Genomic DNA, 27,246 nt, shown 5'->3' with positions numbered 1-27,246 from the left:
TTTCCTTAGGCCCAGGATCCGATGCAGAAGACACGATGAGCGTTCTGCTGCAGAGGATGCAGAATAACGCAAAGCAAGATTCATCCACCGGGTGTGGTTTAAATAGCCTCCTGTAGTGCTTAGGTGTCTCCTTCCACAGCCACGCCTAGGTAAGAAAAGAGTTCCTGCTTTCCAGAAGAGTTCCAGTGTTCTGAATCTAGGGAGTGGCTCCTGCCCCGCCCAACAGGAAAAGTAGTTCCAAACAGAAGAGGATCAGAGGCTCAGCTGGCAGGCAAGTAAGCAGCATGGTCTGCTGCAGGTAAGTCCACCCAAGCATCATGAGCCCGGCGCTTCCAGCGCTGGGACTGGGCACATTTATGAGCCTGGTGCCACTGGCGCCAGGACTGGGTCCAAAAGGTCCCAATTGGGACTGGTTGGCCCTCGGAACCTGGGTTATGGATCTGCTTCCAAGGGAGTTGGGAAAACCCTGACCTTTTGGAAGCAGAGATCATGACAGCCATACCAAAGTGTAAAATGTCCGTGATTACTGAACACCTTTTGGCCCACAAGTAAATTAAAGGCTGCAACGTAAAGAGAGTGCGTGCGTGCGTGCGTGCGTGCGTGTGTGTGCGCACAAGCGTATACTACCATCAGACTCCATTGATCTGTGGCATGCAGGTTATCAACATGGCAACATGTTCATCTTCACCAGTAGCCAGTTGGGGGGCTAAAAGCCGAAATGACCACTTAAGAAAAGCTATTCAGTTTGCTTTGCCAGTCGCAGCAGGGCTCCCCCCCCTGCCCCTCCTCCTCTCCACACGTGTTTTTGTGTTTGGTGGAAGCAAGGGGTGGCATTTCAGTGGAAAGTATGTTGAAAAGCCCAATTCTGGCCTTGGGTTCCTAGTTTTGTTTGTGATGATAAATCTGACAATTTATGACCTTTTAGAAAATATTTGTTAAGATTAGTTAACTCCACCTGCTATACCGCGATAACCATGAGATACCGTCATTTGGCAAGAAGGTTATTGTACCGTCCTAAAACTAATACCGTGACACCCCTAGTTTGCTCCGGCTTCTTTTTACTGGGAGCCCTGAGGGTACTAGATACAACTCCAAGAGTTTTCAAATCAATCGCCAAAAGGTCTCTCTCACTCTGTACACTGAAAGGTATTATTACACTGGGTGAGAGCTGGCAGAATTGGAACCATTTGGATTGGTCTCCTGACCATTTACAAGTACACTGTCCTTAGAATACTCTTTTGTGTTGTCGTTAGGTATGGTATTATACACATCTATATTCTCTTGTTCCCACAGACCCAGGGGTACTAAAGAAACTAGCTTGAACTCCAACAGAGAGTTCAGCCAGTAATTGAAAGTTACCACTTGCCATACGAACTTATCTCTCAGGGATGAAGGCTAAGGCGGCAGTGTGGACCCCTGAAGGTTTACCCTTACATCTGGGATATCCTTTCACATGATCAATAGACCCACATACAAAGCATTTCCCAAAGGTTCTCTGGAATGGGGGTTTCTGCTGACCTCCCTCTGGTTTGGCACCAGAGGTTTCACTAGACTTTCCAAGTTTCCCATGGAACATACCCTTACTATGTTTGTGGACCTCTTTTGGATGGTTGGAATTAGAATTCTCTTTTCCCCTTTCTTGTGCTGCTTCCCCTCATTCTTCTTGTGAGTTGCCCCAGAGTCTTTCTGAGTGGCCTGGTTGGCTACCCACAAGTCAGCAGCCTGTGTTAACTTTTTGGGGTCAATCTCTCAGCTCAGGAGAGCAGGCATCAAAAATAGTTTAACAATAACAGATTTCTCAGTCTGTCTAAGGTGTTCACTCTAACCCTTAAACCAACCATCTAAGCTTACCTAGCTGTGTGAATCTACCCTTTTTTAGACAAACATCCAGAAAACAAAACTAACTTTCAACACATCTAACAGCATCAGAGCGTTTTCATCTGAGTTTGTTTCAAGCTACCCATCAGATTACAGGGCACTGGTGGATAGCATGCAGTATCAGCCTTTATTCTGTATGTCCTGATTGGTTTCCTACATTCTGATATGCTTGACATTTTATGATCGCTACTAATAAAAAATAATTAGATTTTTTAAAGTTAATATAATGGTAAATGCATTATATAAAGAGTAAATAAACCACCCAAGAAACTCAGTAGAAATCCTCATGCTTATGAACATCACCCCAGTAGCTCCAGCCTAGTGGGGATTAACTACAAGTAGCTCTTGTTGACAAAAAGGTTGGAGACCCCCTGCTCTAATCTCATGGTTTCAAGAAAAACATTCTGGGCTTAATGTTGGACCTTGTGGCGTCCCAATGGAAATAGACAGACAAAAGGGCAGGCTGTGGAAAAGAGGGACTGTCTTCCTGAAACTCCTCTGACTCCTCTTGCAGATTGGAGTTAAGACTCTAAACTGTTGTTCTCATCATTATCCATATTACTTGGGATAGTAGGTGTTACAGGCCTACTACCCAAACGTTGGTGACTCAACAACATTTTCATCAATTCACATTTCTTTCTTTTTACAGGCAGACCCCTGGCTTAGCACATATCTTTCAGTTGATCTACTGTCAGAACAATCAGGGCTGCCTCACTGAAGTTAGCCATATTTGGCATGTTACAATTCCCTAGCCCTGTGGCTGGTTTAGTTGGGCACAAGTACAGCAAATAGTCAATGTAACCACTCTACACAAATCCCACTTCTGCCACCAGTGTTAGGCAAGATTGTATGCAGTAACCCTGTGGGAGACTACACCAGTCTTATCTTCTTGGTATTAGGTAACCCCACTTATTGGTATAGGTCTGTACTACACAAGTTGGTAGAATGACCGAGCAGCCAGACATCTCAAGAAGGGTAAATGTGAGCTGTAGCAACGAAACTCACACATACAAGTATCCAATAACACTTATACGCAAGGTATTAGTTTTAACTAAGCATTCTTTTTAAAAAGGGTAATGTGCAACAATAAAAATACACTTCATAACACATTCTCAGAATCAAGATAAACAGTAGATACTTGTTAAGAGATGCTTCATACACACTTCCAAAACCCTGAGGGGACTTCAACTACTAGGACAGTATTGGCATTTATATATCACTTTTTTTATGCACTTGGTAAAATTCTGAGGTTGTGGAAAGGAAAGGTTAAGGGAATGACAGGTACTCAGAGCATGAGAGCCCTTTTAAATCTCCCAATGAAGTCTAGATAGAATCTGTCCCAACAATAACAGTTTCAAACAAGTTGCCACCTACGAGGGACTGATAGAATCAAAGTCAATGGGTCAGAAGAGTCTGCAGGGAGCCAGGACAGCCAAAGTCAATTTGAAAAATGCCTATGGAGCAGACACTTCTTAGATGGCACAAAGGTCTTGCACAAAGTTAGAGAAAATAAATCAGTATTGGGCCACAAGCTGTGAAACTCTGCAAAAAGCAGCTACTGCAAGTCTCAAGTGAGAATGCAAGCTACAGACAAAAGAGGTAAGTACCCCTTAGTCAGCAAAGTACCTTAGGTTTGAAGAAAAGGATCCAGCTGGCTTCTGTTCTGGTTGCAGGGTTGCAGATCCTGGGTTCCTGAGCCTCAGTTGTGGGGACAGAGGAAGGACGTCTGGAGGACTCCTGCACTGCAGTTTGAAGGTCGGCAGCAGCTACAAGCTCTTTTCAGTTCAGCTGCACTTCGCGGTTTCAGCTACCGGCAAACAGCACCACTGCGGCTGTTGGTCACTTGGACTTGAATCCAGCACTCTGGTGCTTTGACTTTAGCTTGGTTGTCCTGCTTCGGGAGGGTCCGTAGTATCTTCCTGGAGCTTCAGTTCGGCTTAAAGATGTTGCACACCACTACGGATTTCTTGACCTCTGGCACTCTGTTCCAGCAGCAGCAAGGAAGTACAGTCAGGTGGGGAAGGTCCTCCAGCAAAGTTAGTCTTAGGGTTAGTTGGTCCCACTAACCCAAGGGAATAAGTCGTCCTCTTCAGAGCGTCTCTAGTCGATTTGGAAAAGCCGTTTCAGCACAGCAGCAGGGCTTCACCAGGCAGTTCAACGGTCCGGGAGGATGCAGCATGCTCCTCTTAACGATTCCTTTGTCGGATGTTTCGTCCAGTTGTTGACTCGGTCTTCAGTTCAAGAAGCCTCATGCAGGTTTCTCCCATTCATGCACAGCCTAGCTGTCACTCTCACAGCAGGCTGGCTGTCTGTCCTGCAAGAACAGCCAATCAGCACTAGGTGCATTCAGGTAACTGAGGAGACTAAGGAAATGGAGTTTCGCCCACCACCCTCGCTTCCTGCCCTGCCAGACACACAGGAGCCAGAGGGGGGGTTTCAACACTTATGCCTGCGAGAGGCAAAACTGACAAAAGGGCTCAACCTGGTTTGGCACGCAGAGTAAAACCCAAGAAAGCACTGACAAACCAGAAATGGCATAAAAAGAAGACCAGGCCATTTTGACACAATGGTCACCCATGGGTGCTATAATACAGCTGAAGATTCAGCCTGCAGTAGAAAAGCAAATAGTAGGAAAATTAAACCACTGCCACCAGCCATTTAAAGTCATGAGGGTAACACAAAAGATGCTAAATGAGCAAGTAGGAAAAGGGGCTACTAAGTACCCCCCCCAGCATGCCACATAAGATGGGATGTGCTGGACCTACATAGGGAAAAGGTAAGTAAAGTCAATTTCACTTCACTACTCTTGGGAATAGTAGTTTACCCAAGAGAAGGTATTTAAACCTTATGAGAAATCCAAAGAAGTTCTCTGACACTGGACTGAAGGTGCTGTGAGTCACAATACAAAAGGTAAATGGCTATGGAGTTTGTCAGACTCCAAAAACAGAGTAACTAGTCCAAATTAGATCAAAAAACGAGATAGTGAGGAAAAAGGTCTCACTCCAGGATAAAAATTTAAAAGTCCTAAAGTCCAGAAAAAGAGCTGGCGGTCTCTTAGGTTGAAGGTAATTAAGGAGACATTTCCCAAAATTAGAACAAAGTTAGGAGGAACGAAATCCGAGGACTCCCAACACTAAAACGTGTAGTAGTAATCTGAAGCTGGACACTGGCGGTGAAGCTGGGGAGGACAAATGCCATTGGCTTGGGCAGTATGACACAAAATGACAGTGAAACTGCTTTTATTATTGAGGATTCCCAGCTTGACTAAGGGGAATATTCATGAGCATGTGAATCTATGTAAGATCCCATGATGGAGAATGTTCACTTTCTAATAAAGGGTTTAGTCAGTCAGTTATAGTGTTAAGGAATCTGTTTCAGACACCTACCAGCTGAGCACCCAAAGAGAAGAACAAGTTACTTACCAACTGTAACGTTCTTTAGACTGGATGTTCCTCCCACATATTCCTCATCTTAGATATTGTCTGCCAGCCTTGCTGCTTCTTCAGAAAATGTTTTGCCAGAGGGTGCTGTGCTCGAGGCCGCAGAGTCCTAGTCCCTCGGGGGCCACCGTCAATGTCAACCGTTGTATAAAGGACTCGAGCCGCGCCCGTTGGTCTCAGTTCTGTTCTTTTGGTGTTAATGGTCGCATAAGTTGCATCAGGCATCGAAGGATGTCAGGCTCTTAAGGAAGTACAAGTGCAAAAAGCATAAAAGCTGTACGGAGACGTAGGTTGGGAGGGTCAATGAGGAATACGTGGGAGGAACATCCAGTCGAAAGAACATTACAGTTGGTAACTTGTTCTTCAAATGGATTGTGTCCTCCCACGTATTCCTTATCTTAGATAGACTCACACATCAGTTGTAATTTGGAGGAGGAAGTACCAGAGTTTTTAATTATGTACTGAATGAAGGATGGCTTTTGCAAAAAGGCCTCCTTGGTAAGAAGTGGAGTCTAAAGAGTAATGTTTTACAAAGGTGTGCATGGATGACCAAGTGGCCGCCTCACAAATGTCCTGCACCGGAACACCCCTCTGAAGAGCCGTAGAAGTTGCTATACCCCTGGTTGAATGAGCCCTTAGTCCATCTGGAGGCTCTTTCCTAGCCAATTTGTAACACTCAGATATTGCCAGAATTATCCATTTGGATAAAGTTTGTTTGGACACTCCAAGGCCCAATTTGTGTCCAGTGTACCGACAAACAACTGGTTGGTTTGTCTAAATCTCTCTAGTCTAGAGATATAGAAGCCGAGAGCCCTTTTAGGGTCCAGCCTGTGGAACCTTTCCTCCTCTTTACTAGCGTGCAGAGGAGGGTAAATTGAGGGTAAAGCGATCTTTCATTTTAGGTAAGAAGAAAGGTTTGCCTTCAAAATGACCTTATCCTTGTGGAAAATGGTGTGAGGAGGCTTGCAAGAGAGCACCTGCAACTTACTCACCCTGCGGGCTGATGTTAAAGCCACTAGTAAAACATTTTTTAAAGTAAGGAGCCTTAACAGAGAAGAAAGTAAAGGCTCAAATGGGGCACACAAGAAATTTTAAAACTAAATTTAAGTCCCAGATAGGAACTTGAAAAGGTGTTGGAGGGAACACATGAGTTAGCCCTTTAAGAAATTGGACAAATAAAAGGCATTTTAAAATAAGAAACTTCTTCGGAGGAGTGCTTGAAGATAGATAGCGCTGCTAAATATCCTTTAATAGTGCCAACATGGAGCCCCAAGTTGGCCAGGTGCAAAAGAAAAGAAAGCACCATGGGAGTGCTACATTGAAAAGGGTCCACATCCTTATCCCTTCACCAGTTACTGAATTTCTTCCAACGACATCAGTACAAGGATTTTGTTGCTGGCCTCCTGGCCGAAAGCAAAATCTCCATAACGTCGTCTGGAAGGTCCCAATCCTTATACCTCACCCTCTCAGAAGCCATGCGTGAAGGCTGAGAGCTTTAACCTCTGGATGGAGAACTTGACCTTCCTTTTGCGAGAAGAGATCCTCTCTTTGTGGAAGACGAATTGGAGGGCAGATGGACATGTCCAGAAGGTCCGGGTACCACGTTCTCCTGGCCCAATCCAGGGCAATTAGGATCATGTTTTTCCTGAACTTTCTCAACCTCCTGATTACTTGAGGAATCACAGTGACTGGAGGGAACGCATGTAGGAGTGGGAAAACCCAGTCCACTACGAACGCGTCCCCTAGAGCTCCTCTTGGGGGAAATTCCCTTGTGCAGTACTGTTCGCGACCAAAACCAACCGGCAGTGCGAACAGATCCACTTGAGGGGTTCCCCAAAAGGGCAAAGATCTCTAGAAGGACTTCCTGAGCTAGCTCCCACTCGTGGGAGACTGCTCTGCTTGCTCAGAGCATCTGCTGCCATGTTTTTCTCTCCAGCTAAGTGAACTGCAGATAGAGAGATTCCTTCTTGCATTGCCCAAAACCAGAGCTGCATTGCCTCTCTGCACAGCAGGAGTGATCCTACGCCTCCTCTTTTGTGGAGGTAGTACATAGCCACTGTGTTGTCCGTCATTATCAGGACATTCTTTCCCCGTACAGAGGGCAGAAAGGCCTTCAGCGCTAGTCTGACTGCCCTCAGCTCCAAAAGCTTGGACTCTGATGGAGACCAACAAACGCTGATTGTCAGATCGTTGGTATGGGCTCCCCACCCTGGAGTCTTTGGCTTGGAATAATTTGTGACTTCTTGTAATTGAGGGAGAAGCCCAGCTTGTGCAGGAAGTGACAGGTCACGGTTAGATGTTCCCAGGCTCATTCGGGTGAACTTGCCCTGATTAGCCAATCGGCCAGGTAAGGGTAGATGTAATTCCCCCTCTCTTGAAACTCGCTGCCACTACCGCCATCAGCTTGGTGAAAACCATGGGGGCGGAGGTCAGCCCAAATGGCAGAACTCGAAACTGATAGCCAGATCCGCTAACCTCAGGTACTTTGTGTTTGAGATGGATTGGCACATGGAAGTAAGCCTCCTGAAGGTCCAATGATGCCAGCCAGTCCTGGAGTTGAAGAGCCTGAAGGATCTGAGAAAGTGTCACCATCATGAATTTGTCCTTCCTGAGGAATTTGTTCAAATTTGTTATGGGACCTAATCCTCCGTCCTTCTTGGGGATGAGAAAATAAGTGGAGTACCAACCCTTGTTCCTCTCCGCTACAGGTACATGTTCTATTGCACCTTTCTCTAGCAGGGTTGAAATCTCCTGCACAAGGAGCGGGTCTGGAATTTTGACAGAGCTGGCTCCCGGGGGATGATCTTGGGGTCTTTGATGAAAAGGAAGGCAGTAACCATGGGTCACTATCTCTAGCGCCCATGCATCCGACGTAATGCCCCTGCCATTCGTTCAGATACAGAGTGATCCTGCCTCCCACCGGGGTTTTGTGGATAAAGACCTCAGAGTGGCTTTACAGCAGCTACAGAAGCGGTTGAGGAGGAAGTAGCTGCTGCTGGGGCTGATCTAGCACCTTTTCCCTTTCCACCATGAGGGGGTCTTCTCAGTTGACCTCCGATTGGCCTGCCCCTTCCCTCTTCCAAAAGAAGAGTAGAAACGAAAGGGAAGGTTTCTCGAGGAAGACTAGCCTGTGTATGAATGTTGCTGAGGCTGTTATAGCGGCGCCAAGTGATTTAGCTGCCACTTTCGAGGTCTGCAGCTTCTCCAAACTCTCGTCCGCCTTGCTGCTGAACAGCCTCAAGCCATCAAAGGGCATATTCAGTAACCTGGACTGTACATCAGACGCAAAACCAGATTTCCTCAGCCAATCAAATCTGCGTAGAACCATGCTAGACGCCATGGACCTGCTCACACCATCAGCAGTGTACAGTCCTGACTTGAGGCACTCGTCCATAGCCTCCTTTCCATCTCTTACTATCTCCAGGAAACCATCCCGTTCCTCACCCTTCGGGATGTGTTCAGTCGCTATGTTCAAACAGTCCCACAAGGTGTATGTAAATCTAGCTAAAGTACAAGTTACATCAGTAGATTTAAGGGCCCTACTGCCCGAAGTAAAGACTTTCCTCGCCCAAGCATAAATCTTCTTGTCGTACCTGTCCGGTGGCATGGAAGGGTACGCTGATTGCCTATTTGCAGTCGCAGCTTGAATCGCCAAGCACTCAGGTGAGGAATGCTTAGACAGATTCTGGATCTGAAGATGAAGGTTTGTACTTTCCCACAATTTTCTTTTATTGACAGCTGGTAAAGATTCTGGATTTTCCCAATTCACCATTACTCTTTTTTGCAGAGCTTTAAGGATCAGGTCCTTCTGTGGCCCTTCATCCAGAATATGGGTCATGTCATCCTGGTCGTAACTCGGGGACACCGTCTTCCACCCCATGAAGTCGATGACCCTTCCCATGAGGTTCCTATACCCAGGTTTTGCAGGGCCTGGTCTTTCAAATTCTACCTCAGGGGAGGTATCTAGGCCACTGGCCGATTGAAGTCAGTCATAAAAGGTCAGCTATTTTGGTATTAGGGAACTAATCTTGTCCCAAATGTAACACCAGTTGATGTAATATCCTCATCAGAAGAGTGTTCCTCAAAGATAGAGGACATGGATCTAAAGAATTCCTGCCTGGGCTGAGGATAGAAGATTTTATCTGGTAAAGCTGGTGGCATTGATCTAGATTTAGCCATAGGTGTCGCTGTGGGTATTGGTATTAAAGATTTCTTCGACAAAGGCATCAAAGGCGTTGATGGAATAGACGCTGGCTTCGATATATTCGAAGGAATCCTCAAGGTCATCGAGGAAGGCTTCGACACTGTGGCCGAAGGTAACAATGCCATTTTGGGTAATGGCTTCGAAGTAGTCGAAGGACGCGTCGAGTCGATTGTTCGACTTAAACACCATTTTGTCCTCCGTCAACCTCGATTTATGCACTTGAGGTTTTTGTTTTCTTTCATGAGGCGCTGGAGAATCTTCCTCCGAGGACGCCCTCGACTTTGTTGGATTTTGCGTGTTTAGTTTTAGATTTCCCGCTGTCTCTTGGAGTGGCCAGGGGCATGCTCTTCACGCGACTTGAGGGGGTCAGGGCCACCTTCTCAAAAATGTTCACCATCGAAGCCCTAAAGGCCTCCCATTTTTTTTAGGGGAATCATGCTTAGGAGGACATGAAATAAAACTTCTCTCAGGCGAGGAGCAAGAGGACGAAATCTGTGGCGTCGCTTTTGATTTTTTTTTAGATGAAGAGGAGGAGGATTTCCTCGAGCGACTCTTCGACCTCGACCGCCTCGAGTCAGATTTTTTACTCCACTCGAGTCCTTTCGTCTTTTTGAAGACATAAGACCCCTCTCCCACCGCTAGCTTACCGTGGCGTTCCTTAAGAGCCTTATTCGACATCACCTGACAGGAACCGTACTCCTCGACCCGATGGCCAGGGCTGAGGCACCAAAGGCAGTTGCGGTGAGGATCAGTAATAGACATCTTCCTTCCACACTGCAGACATTTCTTAAAACCTGTCTTGGGTGTGGTAGGAGTTGAAAATTAAGACATTTCTTTAATGAAATAACTGATGCGCCATTTCGAAACACAAAGCAGAAGCTCGGTAAAAACAGAATTGAGACCAACGGGAGCGTCACAAGTCCTTTATACGACAGAGGACATCGACATTCGACGGCGGCCCTCGAGGGACTACCACTCTGCGGCCTCGAGTACGGCACCCTCTGGCAAAAAAAAATTCTGAAGATGCAGCAAGGCTGCCAGACAATATCTAAAATGAGGAATACGTGGGAGGACACAATCCATTCGAAGTAGAAGACTTATGCAATGCAGGGGACCTCAGGACACCTATGGGATGCAAAGAGTCACAAAACTCAGCCAGCGACATTTGATCTTCCAGGGACGAAAGGAGCAAGTTCCACACAGCTTCAGTCGATTCAAGAAGGCTGTAAATGCAGGAGCAGGCGTCTTGCACAAGTTCAAGATCCTCCAAGTTCCAAGGATGCACCCAGAATGTTAACTAGTGCAGGGAGGTAGTGCAGGGAGAGAGCTGGTTAGTCCACCGGTTGGTCAAGGGATAATTCTGAGGACTCAGAAGACAGATCCTTGAGCACTGGTCTAGGGGTCAAAGCACTGGAGAGGGTCTTCTTGAGATCAGGTAGAGGGGCAGGGCTTCATGGCTCCAATGATCTGAATAATGGCAGCTGGCAGAATCCTTTTATCCAAGATCTGGATTTGCAGCTCACCCAGGTTCACAAATACTAAGGCTCTGCATCATTCAAACAGGCAGTGGCTATCCAACCCAGCAAGACATTAAGGCACCACAGTGTGTACTGATACCAGACAGTCCCAGGCTCACACACAAACCGCCCCTTTGCCCGTGAAAGCAGCAGCTTTCCCTGGAAAAGCGCATACCATTTATAACATTTCCTGACCTGAGAAGGCAGGAAGAAGGCCAAAGAACTATATGGCCAAACGACAAGTGAAAACCTCGTGGCACGGCCATCTTACAGGACAAGCCACGTTTAGTAGCCCTTTGTGGAAAATGTAAAAGTGCATGATTAAAATGTACAAAACACAGTAGAACAATATCTGCTGCCACCAGCTCATCCTAGGCACATTGAAAAAGTAACCAAAAAGCCATTACAGAGAGTTATAAGGATACAAAGTAGCATTACCAGACTTCACTTTAGAGTGATGTGCGCAATTTTAACAATACAAGAAATTCACTAAGATACCTAGTTTCTCAGTAGTGATATTCTTATGGACTAATCATATCCCCCTGTCCCACACTAAACAGACCACCCCACTTTATATTACATAGCCAGGAGAGCGCCTGGAAACCATGGAAATTGCAGCAGTGCGCGGTACAAATCCACTCAACATAAGAATGAGCAAAAAGACAAGGCAAGTAAAGCAGAAGGCTCTCGACTTCCCTCCACAATGTCAGGTCAGTAGTCCAAACAAACAAAAAATAAAGATGTCCCATACAAATCTATGGGAGAAAAGCAGAACGCCCCCCTCGCGGCCCAACAGCTGGTCCCACCAATCCAGAGGAAAGCTAGCGCAAGGCAGAGGGTCCACAACATGGTGGGTGGATTGGCAAATGCTTGACAAAACAGCAGGTCAGATTGTCCTCAACGCCCCTGCCTCGTCTCCCAAGCTCCCCACACTGATTTTACCATATTTCAGACTGGGGGCTGCTCCAGTCCACCTATTGAAAGAAACTGCATTTTCAATCGGGGACCGCCCGCCACATCGCCTTCTGTCCTGCAACAGGACATACCTTGGCTCAAGTTGATTAGGACCAGACAATGGGTCCCATTGGGATCCAAATTCCAAATACCAGTTTACACAGACAATTGACTGGCAGTCTAGGAATGCATTGTCACAAAAGTGCATGCTTTATTTCACCTATTTCTACCTGAAAAGGAAGGAAGATGGCCAACAAAGATAGTACAACAAACAATTTGTGGAGTAACAGCCAATTTTAGTGTATACTAAGTACAGAGTTAGGGTGGTAACAAAACAATAGTGCACAGCGTGAAAAAGGTAAACGGTTCACTGCCATCAAAACAAAATCTGTGCACATCACTAAAGTAACTGGATGTTACTTAAAGTAAAAGAACAGGTACAAAGGGTCCCAACAGCACTCCACTGAAGGTGGATTGTGCTACACTGAAAAATAAAGGTGAAAAACAAAAAGGGTGGTCCATTCCCTGGCTGGAAGTCGTGGGGACTCACAAGGACAACCCAAAATAAAACACTGAGTAGGTGAGTGAGGAAAAAGGGTTGCCCCGACCTTCCCCAAAATCTGTCAGAATCCAGACAGAAAGCAGATATGCTGGGGGAATTCTGCTGAAATGACTAAAGTTGCAAAAACAATAACTTGATAATGAGCAGCAGGATTTAATCAGATCAAAAGGGTGGACCAGGCATCTAGTTCTAGATTCCAAATCACAATTCTTCTTTCTTGGGTACAGTATACTTGGTACCTACTTGGACCCAGCCAAAGAGCAGTACCAACAGTGCAAAGACAAACAACCTCTCTAGGAGGAAACCATTCTGTATAGTAGACCTCGAACTTAAATAATCACTACCTACAATGTTTGAATATTTAAGTCACCTAGTACACAAGGATAATATTTAACAGAAAAGCCATACAGGCAATGCGTTGTGTATATTTATGCACACTGGTGTGCAGTTAGAATGCATTGTGAAAAGTAGTGAGGTTCTGTAATTTTAAACCTTAGTACATTACCTCGCCATCTTTGCCATCCCAAGCCTCTATGGTGTTGATTTTAGGGATAGCCCCGCCACCAACTGGTGCAGTAGATCCACGACCAAAGGATAATTCCCTGAAATAAATAGATGTTTTAAATTAATGTGCATGCAAAATGCTGGGTCTACAATTACATTTGTTTCCACAATTTTAATAAAAGATGCTCATATTTTATGATACTAGTTATAAAAAAAATGCTACAGAGAACTGAAGGAAAAGCTCATCTCAATGGGAGTGACAAATGTAAGACAGCAGTGCGAAAGTAAATTATTAACAATAGATATACATTTTAAAAATTGCCCAAATTGCATATGCAGACACATCATTCGAGGAAGTACAGCTGGGAAGGCTGAACAGTGTTGGGTTAAGATTTTCTTTTCAGTGACAAATCTTCCTGACCAGAGTCAACCACAGGACATTTTGCTGGACTTCGTGATTATTTTTCAATTAATCCTAGATGAGGAGGATGGGGGCAATCTTTTTCCCCTCTCACCTAGTCTTTCACTGTTTTTTATGGGTGACCTTGGCATTAGTCTCCCTAGAGTGTGTTTAGATTTATAGTTCCCGATATATTTTTTGGGCATAGGCTGAGTCGTCCCTTTGGGCTTCCCGTCTTAATTTATCCTATTACCTCTTGGGTGAACTACTGTTCCCAATAAGTACAGTGGGATTCCCAGCCCCAATTTATTTTAGTGAGCCAACATACCCCACCTTATGTAGAACGCTGGGGGGGGGGGGGAATACAATGTATCCCCTTTCTTATATGCCTGGTAAAACATTTTTTACAATTGCTAGTATTACATGAATGGCTGATGGCAGTGGTTTTAGCTTTTTAATTCAGCCTCGGTAAAGAACATAATGCCCATCATTTTGCTCAAATGGTGGGTTCCTTTTTTCGCCATTTCTTGCATGCTTGCTGTTTCTGAGATCTAACCATGCCCTTCTAGGCGGGAACGACCTCAGTGGCCGTTTGGTCTTCGGAGAAGGGGGGGGGGGGGGAATCCTGTAGATTCCACGCCCAGGCCCCAGAGTGTCTGGAAAGGCAAGGGAGGAGTTCAAAACTCTGCAGATCTTTGCCGTCCACATTGCCTGAAAGGAAACAACTCCCAGTGGGGGCTGTCTGTCCCGATTGTTACAGCAAGCCTGCCCCTTGCTGTAAAACGCAGGGAGAGAATGCAGAAGTTGTTCTGTAATTCCTGATAAAAACTCTGAACCTTGAAGCTGCTGACAAGCCGATCATTGGAACCAAACCCAATGAGGAAGATGGAAGGAAATGATGTAGAGACGATTTCCAGCAATCAGAGCCTGCTTTGTACCCAGAGCCTGCTGTACCCCTTCCTTCCAAGCTACCTCGGGACCCAGAGTCTGGTGAGATCCACCATATTCAGGAAGACCTGCATTTTGAGCCATCCCACGCCATGCTGCGACCTTGTGGGGCTGCAAAACCTTAATACCCTGGGACATCAAGCCATATAGCCTTCAGAATTCCGAATTGAGCTGAAACTGATAGCATCCTGCTGGAATTCCAGAGACATGATTTGAGTCCCCTCATCAGAGTGCTGGACCTTGCACACAGAAGTATTCAGTCTTCTGGCTCCTGGCTCCTGAAAAGGGCACCACATCCACAGAACCACATCCAGCCATGAAGAAACTCTTGCCTGCTGCCTTCTCCATTCATCCCCGATAGCAAAAGCCCTTCCAGGATCTTCTATCTTCACGACAAAGGAATCCATCGACTGGGTTTTTGGCTACAGATCCTGAAGTCTCCTCTGCTGAAACTCTTCTTCCGTGCTGAGGCACTGTGTTGGCTGGAGTATTTACTTACCTTAATCCATTGTGATTCCTGTGTAGCTTTGGGGGCGTTTCCTGTGATTGGAAGGCCACTCATCCAGTTCAACCAGGCCGACTGCTGGAATCCTTCTATGGCGTCTTCTCTGAAGTCCCTGGAACCTAATTAACTTTAAAGTGAGCTATTTACTTGTTGAACAGTCTTCCACAGGAATTTGACTTTTGCCTACAACAGAACACCATATCACCCTGCCTACAGCTAGCACATATACCACTAGGGTCCCTGTTCTGCCCCTGAGAGAACTCGTGCATGGAATGGGGAAGGACTGGGTAAGTAAAGGAGTCTTGAAAAGTATAACAAGTGTTGAAAAGTACTTGTGAAAGAATTGGTTGGTAACTGTGAGCAGTTACAAAAGTTCTTACTTCCCTTGAATGTGTGTTGCGCCAAGTATATAAGGTTATTTGACTCACCTGTGAATTGGTTATGCCTCTTTTCCAAAAGTAATGCTGATGGCCTCACTAACTATTTCTGTCAGAGAAAAGGGGTATAGGTTTCCCCAACTGGGTCTTGCTTCCCCTAACTTGCTGTATAGCCTGTTTAGAATAGGTCTGCCTTGGGTTCTACCCACCTAGAATAACTGAGTCATTCATAAAGTGTAACATTGGGTTTTGCTTTTCCTGGTCTGTTTTATACAGATGCTAAAACAGTGTTACGTCTATACATAACTAAGTTGCTGTTAGCTCCTTTATAAAGATTTTACCCACCTTGCGTTAGCTGTGTGCCATCCTAAAATAAGTTAAATAGTTCTTGCTTACCCCAGTCTGTGTCCCAGTGATCTGAAAAGCAATTGTAATTACGTGAGGTTTTACCTGCCTAGAATAGCGCTGTGCCATTCTTAAGTGTTGCTGGGTGTAGCTGACCTTGGTCTGCCTGGTGCATCCTAACTTAGTGGAAAAAAGGTCTTGCTCATCTTAGTCTCTTTTCCACCACTGAGCTGAAAAGCAATTGTAATTGAATATTACACCAACAGTGTAACTGTGTTTGTCATCATAAATGTAGTTATAGGTTGGAACAAGTTACTTTCCTGTAACTGTTGTTCTCCAGCATGGGGCTGGCATGGATTCACATGCTCAGGAATATTCCCTGTTGTCAGGCTGGGAATCCTCGGTAAAAGAAAAATCACCGAGATCTGGGTCATACTGCCCCCAGCCAATGACTGCCCTCTACCTAAGACCCTCCTCTGGCAGCCATCTTCAAATTTGGTAGCACATGAATTGGCAGTAGGACCAAGAGAAGAGCCGCAGAGGGGCAGGCGGGAGGGTTTCAATGTGAATCCATGCCAGACCCATGCTGGAGAACAACAGTAACTTGTTCCTTCTCTAGCATAGGGTCTGGCATGGATTCGGATGCTCATGAATAAAGAATACATAGCAGTTCACACATGCACAATCACGGGAGGTGGCAAGGCTCCACAGAAGCAATCTCTTAGCTCCTCACCAGGCTCACCTTCAAGCGAACAGGTTGCGCAGCACCGCTTCGCCAACTAGGGACCCCTACTGGAATCCCTGTCGACGCAGTAGAATCTCATGAAGATGTGCATCGACCTCCAAGTAGCAGCCCTGCAGATGTCCAGCAGGGGTACACCAGACAGGAACGCTGTAGTAGCAGCGATCGCTCTGGTAGAAAGGACTCAGACAGCCAGGCAACTGTCAGTTTGCCAACCGGTGACAGTGAGTGATACAGCCGGAGAGCCACTTGGAAAAGCCTTGGACAGGGCCTTCCCATGGTTCACAGGACCAAAGTTCACAAAAAGCAGAGACGTTTTCTGGAAACTATGTGCGGGCCACATAAAACTTCAGCGCTCTAGCCACATCCAGCGAGTGCAAAGTCCTCTCAGCCGGCGACAAAGGCGTTGGAAAAAAAACAGGTAACACCAAGGGCTTGTTTAGATGAAAGTCTGACGGCACCATGGGCATGCAGGAGGGGTGCGTACGCAGCACCACCCTCGGCTCGTGGAAAGTCAAGTAAGGTGGCTTACAGGACAGAGCTTGGATCTCACCCACTAGTTGTGTAGAGGTGATGGCCACAAAGATCTGTCTTCCATGACAGAAACCCGACCGGGAGAATGCATAGGCTCGAACGGGGCTCCCATGAGCCTTTCAAGTACCACATAGAGCTCCCACGCCGGGGCCGTAGCCCACACCGCCGGGAACGAGCAGAATAGTCCCTTGTTTAATTCCTTGACTAACTGGTGTGACTACAAGGAGGGTCGTCCTGGGGATCTGGTGTAGCAGGAGATAGCCGCCAGATGAACCTTGATGGCAGCTTGAGCCAGCCCCGATTTAGCCAACGACAGCAAATACAGAAGTACTTGAGAGGCCGTGACCCTCAGAGGGTCGATCTTCTGGGAACGCCACCAAATTGCAAATCTCTTCCATTTGAGTCTGTAGCATTTCAAAGTAGATGACGCCCTGGCCTTGGCGAGTATTTCCTTGTAGTCTGCTGGAAGATCGTAACCCCCGAATTCTAATGCCACAGGAGCCAGGCCTTCAGGTTCAGCGATCCCGGTGCAGAATTGCACCTCCTTCCCTGGCGAAAAGATCCACGACCATGGCAGCTTGACTGGAGGGGACGCTGACATGCTGAGAAGGTTCGGGTACCAGATCTGCCTCGGCTACGCCAGTGCGATGAGGATCATCCGGCACCATCTGAGTTGACTGAAAGTAACAACGGCAACGGAGGGCGCGCATACAGAAAGAGGCCTTCCCACGGGAACGAGAATGCGTCCCCCATCCTCCCCTGCTGGGGGAACCTGCAGGCAAACCTCCGGCACTTGATGTTTGTCGCCATCGCAAACAAGTCGATCTGGGGATTGCCCCATTTGAGGAAAAGAGTTCTCCACCAGGTCCAGCCGAAGTTCACACTTGTGGCAAGAGCGAAGCTCCCTGCTCAGAGACTCGGCGACTGTTCTTTACTCCTGCCAGATGAAACTGAATGAGGAACATCCCCATGGCAACTGCCCAGTGCCATAAGTCCTGCGCCTCTTTGCAGAGTGCTGGGGAGGAGGGGGGGGGGGGTCTGGTGCCCCCCCTCCCGTTTCCTAATGTAAAACATCGTGGTGGTATGATCTGTGAAGACCTACACCACCTTGCCCTTGAGGAACAGCAGGAACGATTTGAGGGCCCAAAAAACTGCCCGTAGCTCCAGAATGTTGATGTGCTAAGTTTTCTCCTCTGGCAGCCACAGGCCTCTGGCGTGAAGGTGTGGGCTCCCCATCCTTCCAGGGAAGCGTCCGTCGTGACTATCGCCTGCTGCGGCGAAGCCTGGAAATCCACACCTCCGGTCAGGTGAGAGCGCACGCCCCACCACCTTATTGCCCAACGGAACCCTTGGTCGAGCGTGATCCTGTCCTGGAAGCTTCCGGACACCTCAATCCAAAGGGCATCGAGGAACTCCTGCAGTGGGCGCATCCATAACCTGCAGAGTCGAATGAGGTAAATACATGACATCATGTCGAGCAGAGACTTGATGGCCCTCACCGTGGCAATCTTCAGAGCTAGCAGCTGTTGCAGAATGACCAGGATGGCCGCTACCCTCTCTTCCGACGGTGACGCAAGGCATAACACAGTGTTGAGCCGGGATCCCAGGAACAGCACGTCCTGCGATGGAGTCACGCATGACTTTGCATAGTTCACTGAGAACCCCAGATCAGTCGGTAGGCGGACGGTCTTCGCCTTGTGGTCGATGGTAATGTCTCTTGAACTGGCCTGGATGAGCCAGTCGTCCAAGTACGGGTAGACTTGGATCCCTTGTAGTCGTAGATGGGTCCCTACTGGCGCCAGGCACTGGTGTAGACTCTGGGTGCAGACTTCAGCCGAAGGGAATGGCCTTGAATTGGTAATGCTTCCCATGAACGACGAACCGCAGAAACTTGCGCTGTCCTTTTGGATGGGGATATGGAAGTACGCATCCTCCAGATCCAACAACAGAAAGTCTCCCTCCTCCAGTTGTCCGAGCACGTGTTGAAGAGTGACCATTCAGAACTTCTGGGACTATGCATTTGTTTAGTCGTCAGAAATCGAGACTGGGCCTCCAGCCTCCGGTCTTTTTTCATACAAGGAAGTACCTTAGAAACTCAAGAGCCGCTTTGTAACTAGCTCCATCACCCCTTTCCTTAGCATGGCCTGAACTTCCAGCAGTAGCTGAGGGATGTGGTTTTCCAGAGTCCAGCAAACCGGACTGGGGTCCTCAGGTTAAAGGGAACTAGCACAGAAACTGAAAATTCTCTAACAAACTGAAAACGTTAACACACAAGAATGGTAAAATGTGCTGTTACAAATGCTGCAAAAAGTAAGAAACCCGAGGTCATGAAATTAAGCAGGTCTACAAGCAAACTGCTTAACAAGATGCTCCTCAAATGTGGAGTCTTTGGTTAAATAGAAGACTACGTTTTCAAAAACAGATATTTTTTTATAGCAAAGCTTTTGCATTACCTGAGAAACTCGTTGATTCCTTGTTCACTGAAAGAGCCTTTAAGAAGAGCAAATTTCATTTTACGAGCATTGACAGCTGCCATTGCCGGATACCCAAAGCCTCCGATTCCCAGGGAAGATTCTAGGTCCAGCTGAGCTCCAGCTTCAGTCCACAGCCACCTTGCAACACAAAAAGTTAAGTCAACAACACTTTAGACATAGCAACTATTTACTAAAAGTGCATCTCAGTCTAAAATGAAAACAAACCAATCAATCACTACTGATTCAATCTACATGGAATAATGTTATATTGTTATATTTGACTGTCTAGTCACAGTCCACACTTCTCCCAGCAGATATGGGGTAGGTAAATGTGCAGGATTGGACGGCCCTTAATCCAGATATCCAGAAGGATCTGCAGCATTCAACTGGTGTAGGACTTCACAAGACTTATCTCCTGGTATTAAGCAGACCCAACTCTTAATATAGGCCTGTACTACACAAGTCGGTAGAGTGGCTGAGCAGTCAGGCTCATTTTAGGAGGGGTAATGTGAGCTGTAGAGTAGCACAATGAAGTCAGTAAACGCAACGCACCAAGTAAACACTTGTATGTATTACATTTATATATACACACAAGGTAAATTAAGCACTCTTTAAAAAGCAGCAACTAATAGTAACATTCAATGGAATAATTCATTTAAACCAGAGCCAATAATGCAGGTGAGTAATTTGTTTCTATGCTAAACATGTTCCAGCACACGGAGTGACATCAATCAAGGTCAGTATTAGCACTTATTTTTGTTCACCATTCCAAAATTGGGTTGAGGAGGGAAAATGGTTCAATAGTTAGTTTCTCCCAGAGGGATCGTTAGGGAAAATTCTAATTTCTGTGCTAATTCCCTTCAACCTTAGAGACCCCCAGCTCTTGTGCTGGACTTTAGGACTTTTTAATTTTAGACCTGGAGTGAGTGAGCCCTTTTTCTCACTGCACTTATGTATTTTGATCTGATTTGGGTTATGTGTTTCTTTTTTTGGAGTCTGAAACTCCAGAGGCATCTACTTTTTGTATGGTGAGACAGCACCTTCAGTGCAGTGTCAGAGAAATCCATTTCTCATAAGGTTTAAATACTGTTTCTTGTGAGAAATACTGTTCCCAAGAATAGTAAAGTGAAACTGACTTTACTTACCTTTTCTCTTCGTAGGTCCAGCACACCCCATCTTATGGGGAGTGCTGGGGGAGGGTTTACTAAGTAGCCCCTTTTCCTACTTACTCATGTACATTTTTGTATGTTAGCCTCACTACTTTAAAATGGCTGGTGGCAGTTGTTTAATTATCCTACCATTGTGCTTTTCTACCGCAGACTGAATCCTCAGATAAAGTATAGCACCCATGGGTGATCAGTGTCAAAATGGTCCCAGTCTTCTCTTTTCACCATTTCTTGTTAGTTTCTTCTGGGCTTTTACTCTGTTTTCATCAGGTTTGAGTCATTGTGTGAAGCCCACCCAGGCTCCAGTGTGTCTGGAAACGCAGCAAGTGAGGGAGGGTCCCAAAACGTCCCTGTCCTTTGTCTCTTGGCATGCCCGAGTGAAACCAGTTCCAATTGGCCGGCTTGGCCATCCTGCTGTGGGATTGACGGCCTAGGGCTGTGAATGAATGGGAACTTGCATACAGAGTGAGGGCTAAAAGCAGAGTCAACCCCTGGAGGAGAACATCCAAAGCAGAAGACACCAGCAGCACCCTCCTGGACCGCGAAGTGCCGGGTGAAGCCCTGCAGCTGTGCGGGTCCCGATTCGACAAGGAAGTCCCATAAAAGACAACGACTCCTCCCTTAGGCTGGTTGGACCAACTAGCCTCGGTAAAAACTATTTTGGCGTAACCCCTGACTTGCTGCAACATTTCAAGGCTGCAGAAGCCCAATACCCAGGGTACCTAGAGCACCTGCGAGTGCATGGTCTTCCAAAGTCCGAATCTGGCCAGATGTTTGTGGTCTTCCAGGATGCTACAGGCGAAAGAAATCCAGAGTCCCCTCACCACAGTCCATGACCGAAGGGGGAGGTCGGGGGGGTGTGTGTCTCTCTCTCCTCCCTCCCCCCCGCCTCAGGAGAACCCCAGACATCCTCCCTTTCGTCACCACGACCAATGACCAGGAACAAGGGTCTACTGAATTACATCATGAAGGCAACCAGCTGGTACAACTTAATTTTCAAAAAGGTACTGTGGGGCTTGGGGTGCTTTATCCTTTTTCCATTTGGTTATTATTTCTATCTTTCGCAGTGCGATTTAACCTACACTGAATTGACCTCAACTTACCTGCATTGGCCTTCCAGCTTGTGCTTGCCAAAAGGGGACTCCTCTTCAGTTGCTGGGATTTCCATTTTGAACACTGGCTATTAAAGAACAATTTTCTAAGAAGAACAGCATCAGAACTTTGACTTTGTCCATCGACTTTGGCTGTCTTGGCTCCCTAAAGGCCCCCTTCTGAACCTATTGGCTTTTTCAGCGCTTGTTCCCTTACAGGTTTTAAATGTTGAACATTTTAATGCTGTGATAGACTGCCTGCATCCCTTTGGGAGAATCTAACTGTTCTTATAACCGATTAGTCTGTTCTGAACTAACCCTAACCTTTCCTTCCTTGAAAAACTCAATATTGCAAAGATACTATATAAATCTTAGACTAACCTCAAATGACGGGTGCTGGAACATGTTACTCACCTGCTTTATTGTTCACTTTTTTGAATGTTACAGCTAATTAATGCTTTTTAAAGAAAGCTACACATAGTGTTTCAAGGCGCGACGAGGCAAAGAAGGGGGAACAGAGGGGAGACGGACAACGATCCTACTAGGCCAGGTGTCATTCAGATCATGCAAGTGCATGGTAAGGGGAAGGAGGAGAAGTGCGGGGGGTGCGAGGACAGTGCAGTACATGGGAGAAGTCAATAAACAAACAATAAGTAAAAAGTACGGCCAGCAGGTGGAAAGTGAAAGGGTAAGTGCAGACGTCCAGTGTCAAGTGGAAGTGGGACCATAGGGATACAGTAAACAGTCACCAAGTGCAGGGGTTGCCAGGAAGGCAGTGCGACTGGCGGGGGAGTGGACCTGGGCCGAGGTCAGAGGGTGGCCAGGTACCCAGTGCAGTTTTAGTGTCAGCCAGGAAATCAGCAAGGGAGAGGAGGAGAAAAAGCAGATGCCAAGAGAAAGGTGTTGAGGTGCTTCCGGAACCGAAGATAAGTTTCAGGGAGGCTGGGAGGTTGTTCCAGAGGGAGGCCCCAGCCGAAGAGAGAGATCTAGCAGCAACTCGTAGCTTGGAGAAGCGACTGACCCTGAGGGAATTGGAGGCAGATGAGTGAAGAGCTCGAGAAGTAAGGTATTTAGGAAGAGAGTCGAAGGTATTGAGGCCTCAGAAGGCCTTGTGGACGATGCAGAGGGTTTTGAACTTGATCCTCGCAACCACTGGGAGCCAGTGCAGAGGTTTCAGTACTGGAGGGATATAATCCCTGGGCTTGAGGCCAAGAACAAGTCTCGCAGTCTGTTTTGGATGAGTTGCAGAGGGCGGAGAGTAGAAGCAGGCAGATTTAGGAAGAGACTTTTGCAATAGTCCAGCCTGGAGAGAACCAGAGCTCTGGAGACAGTTAGCTTCTGGTGGAAGAAGAAAGGAATAATACCTCTGAGGAGGTGCAGCTGGTAGCGTGACTTCTTAGAGACGTCAGGAGAGAACGAGAGAGTAGAGTTGAAGATGACCAAGATTTTTAGCCTTGCAGGTGGGAGCAGGGAGGGGGCCAAAGGTGTCCGGACAGAGAGCTACAGGAAAGGAGGGATTGGGTGTGCCGATGAGGAGAATCCAAGTCTTACTGGCATTAAGGCAGAGGTCATTGGCGGCATACCACTCCTGGATAGCAGACAGTCAGAGATGAGGGAAGTAGAGGAGGAGGCCGAGGGTAGCCTGAAGATGAGCAGAGTGTCATCCGCGTAGCACTGAAAGTTGTGTGCAAGTGTTTAATTGGATACTTGTATTTACTGATTTCACTCTACAGCTCTCATTACCTCTCTAAAGGTAAGCCTGGCTGCTCAGTCACACTACCAACGTGTGTAGTACAGTCCTACATTAAAAGGTGGTTTACCTAATACCAAGAGATACGTCTTGTGAAATCCCACATCAGTTGGACTGCACCAATTCTTACCTAACAGCAGGCTATGTCCAGAGCCTCGGTAATGCTGAATAGGGGTGCCCAAGTACCAACTTGGGGCCTCCATTCTTTTTTCGGCATTACTAGTGTGGTTGTTCTTTGTTAGCCCTTCTTCTACCATTCTGGGAGGGGGAGGCCTGTGTGCGTTTTGCCTCTGGCAGGAACCCTTGGGTATCCCTGCCTAGGCTCCGGAGTGTCTAGGCAGGCAGGAAGTGGGGATGGGTTCTCCATCCCCATCCTTTGTCTGCCAGAATGCCTGAATAGGTCTAGCTCCCACAGGGTACCTGGCTTTTTTAAAATGGTTTAAATATTTTCTATTAAAACTGTGTTTTTAGTTCAAGGCACCTTTACAAATTTGAACGCATTATTACATTCATTCCAATAACTTAATCACTACAAAATAGACAATAAAATAAGTATTTACTTCTAACAGATAATAAACAGAGGTAGAAGTGCTTAACATCACATATTTTCACATAAAAAGCAAGAATACCATAGTTCCTTGAGTGTGTGTTTCAAAGTTTACATTAGATTATGTTCTATCTGTTACTATGTGGTTTACTAACCGTACAGTTGCAAGAATTGTTGTATTGTTTGTTTCCCCACATACAATTCAACCATATACAGTTTCTAGCAAAGGTGGTATTTGCTTGTGTAAATTCTTTCATCGTTCTGACTCGTATTTTAGGTGAAGGAAGGTGTTTCAATGATTCTTGAGTAGGATTACAAAATCTACAAATGTTATCATTGGGGTGATCTACATTCATATCCCAATACTTAGTCCGCATTTTTTGTATGGAGCAGATCTAGTTTAAATAACATGTCTTTCGCACCTCTTTGCAGGGACATAAGATCAGATAAGACAAACGAGGTGTTTTAGTATGAATACATATTCAGCGAATGAGGTATAGGAGTGAAGCTGATCTACACATTCTGCCCAATCATTTTGAAAAAGCTTTTTTTTACCTTATTCATGTGCAGTTGAAGATCGTAAGGTAACATATTGATCTTTTCTAGCAAAGTGTCCCTTCTGTCTTTAAAGTGTGCAACAGATATTGGATGGTTATTTAATAGCGTCTTGTTGAATTCTATATAAATCCAGTTCTTGGGAGAAAATAGCATTTTTGAGTAAACGCCACTTCTGATAGTGCTGATAATGAGTTCAGTCCTAATTCGTGCCTCACAACTGCGTTTGGTAGGTATGATGGCAGCCCCAAAGTATGTTTCCATAGAGTGCCCTGTAGGCGATCCAGAAGAGGTCCCAGATCACATAAGCAAAGCTCCACACCATAAAGAAGAATTGGACAGCCAAACGCCCCTTTCTGTAAAATGCTGTGTTACATAAGAATTGGTGCAGTCACACTGTGAGACTACACAACACATATCTGCTTGGTATTGGGTAACCCATCTTTTGGTATAGGTCTGTACTACACAAGTTGGTAGTGAAACTGAGCATCCAGGCCTATCTTAAGAGGGGTAAATGTGAGCTGTAGAGCGGTACAAATGAAATCCGTAAATACAAGTAACACTTAAGTTACTTAATTAACATCAATGTTTAAATAAGCATTCTTTAAAAAAGCAATTCGTTGTAACCAATAAACTTTAAAATCACTTTTCAGAATCGAAACAAGTTAGTGGATAATCTTTGGATATGCTTCTTGTACAATTCCTACACCCTGAGGTGACTTCATGCACAAGGACAGTAATGGCATTTATATATCTCACTAGTATACTTTGCAGATTCTGAGGTTGCAGAAAGGAAAGGTTAGGGAAGGAAAAAGGTTAGACAGTTTCTCGGGATATGTGAGGACAACTAATTCCATGAATGAAATCTAGAGAAGCCTTTCCCAGCAGTAACAGTATACAACAAGCTACCACCTATGAGGGACAAACAGTATCAAAGTCAATGGACTAGCAGAGTCTTCAGGGAGCCAGGAGTGCCAAAGTCATTTGGGACACAGTCTATGGATCTGATGCACTCCAGTCTTGCACAAAGTTAGGGTTTGTTAGAAAAATCACTTGTAGGGTCACAAGCTGTGAGACGAGAGTTGAAATCAACTCAAAAAGATTAGCCAATGCAATTCGTCACTGAGAAGAGCGTGGCTAAAAGGCGATAAGGTAAGTACCCCATGCCTAAATAGTACCTCTGGTTTCAAAAAGAGTAGTCCAGCTGGATGCCGTCTTGCTACAGCGGTGCAGACCCTTGTTCCTGAGCCTCAGTCGTGGGGACAAGAGGGAGGACGTCTGGAAGGGTCCTGCGGCAGTACGAGAGGTCATCGGCAGCTACGGGCTCTTTTTGGTTCGGTGGCACTCTGCAAACAGCACCATTGCAGATCTTTGACACGGGTTGGACTATCCAATCCCTCAGTCCTTCCCTCTGTTGAGGGGACTCTGGATCTGGAGGTCCTACTTCTGGAGGGTCCTTAGGAGACTCCTGAGCTTCTAGCTGGATTTGTTGCACTCCACTACAGACATTCGACCCATAGCATTGGGCTTCTAATGCAACTGAATAAAGCTATTCACAAGCTCATGAATATTCCCTGTCAGGCCGGGAATCCTCAGTAAAATAAAAATGTTTCACTTAAAAACTGTATTTCTCCTCTAAACCAATCACTGACCGCTGTGTGTCATACTGCCCCCCAGCCAATGACTGCCTCTCCCCAAGCCTCTCCTCTGGCAGCCATTGTCAGATTCGGTAGCACGTAAAGTGGAAGTATGACCAATAAAAGTCGCAGCGGGGCAGGAAGGTGGGTTCGCATGTGAATCCATGCCAGACCCATGCTGGAAAACAATAGTTACAGGTAACTTGTTCCTTCTCCAGCATGTGGTCTGGCATGGATTCACATGCTCATGAATAAAGAATATGACAATGCATTACTTACCGTAAAAGCATTTCGGATGGTTGTATCTGCTTAGATTCACATGCTGTGCATAGTCCGACATCCAGTGGTCACTGCGGAGTATTGCATTTTGTTTTTCGTAGTCGAAAAGGGGACATCGACAAGGCGTGTCTGTAACACTATCCCTATAGTGACGTGCAGTGTACCCACAATCCCTCACGCGTCGAGGTCCCTCTGTATTTTTTCTGCCCTGAGGGAGCCTATTAGATGCAAGTGAGTACAGAAAAGAGATATAGAAGAAAGTCTATGTTCCTTCCATCCGAGCGGGGAGGAAGGCTGGGCGCATGTGAATCTAAGCAGATACAACCATCAGAAATGCTTTTACGGTAAGTAATGCATCGTCTTCTGATGTTTGTTAATTTGCTTAGAATCACATGCTGTGCATAGACTAGCGAGCAGTACTCGGAGTTGGAGGTGGGTTGTGAGAAGGAACAGAGAAAAGAGGTCTTGATACTGCTTATCCCACCTGGGAATCAGATCTAGAGTGGGCATCTAGACAGTAGTGTTTTGTAAAGGTGTGAACAGAACTCCAGGTAGCCGCTTTGCAAATGGACTCAAGAGGGACATTTGCAATGAAAGCTATTGAAGCCCCAGTGCCTCGAGTGGAGTGTGCTCTTGGCTTGAAGGGTAGTTCCCTCTTAGCAAAAGTGTAACAGAGTGATGCATTGTACAATCCATCTAGAAATGGTGGATTTCGAAACTGCATCTCCTTCTCTTCCTGCTGCCACCGAGAAAAAGAACTGTTTAGTCTTTCTCAATGGTCTAGTTCTTTCCATATAAAACATCACTGCTCTGCGAACATCCAGTGTATGCAGGCTC

At 46.2% G+C, this 27,246-nt stretch overlaps 1 protein-coding gene across 1 annotated transcript in view; it reads right to left on the bottom strand.

Annotated features, from left to right (window-relative positions):
* PDIA6 (protein disulfide isomerase family A member 6) overlaps nt 1-27,246 on the bottom strand; it is a 179,943-nt gene that overhangs the window by 13,545 nt on the left and 139,152 nt on the right. The window contains exons 11-12 of the mRNA XM_069605971.1: nt 19,364-19,522; nt 13,061-13,157 (exon numbers count right to left, since the gene is read on the bottom strand). Coding sequence (XP_069462072.1) covers nt 13,061-13,157; nt 19,364-19,522 — 256 coding nt within the window. The remainder of the gene's footprint in view (nt 1-13,060; nt 13,158-19,363; nt 19,523-27,246) is intronic.

Source organism: Ambystoma mexicanum, chromosome 4p, assembly GCF_040938575.1.
Source record: "Ambystoma mexicanum isolate Mex_15411 chromosome 4p, UKY_AmexF1_1, whole genome shotgun sequence".
Lineage (NCBI taxonomy): Eukaryota > Metazoa > Chordata > Amphibia > Caudata > Ambystomatidae > Ambystoma > Ambystoma mexicanum.
The sequence above is the reverse complement of the archived record's forward strand: the minus strand, read 5'-3'. Positions and strand labels throughout refer to the sequence as shown.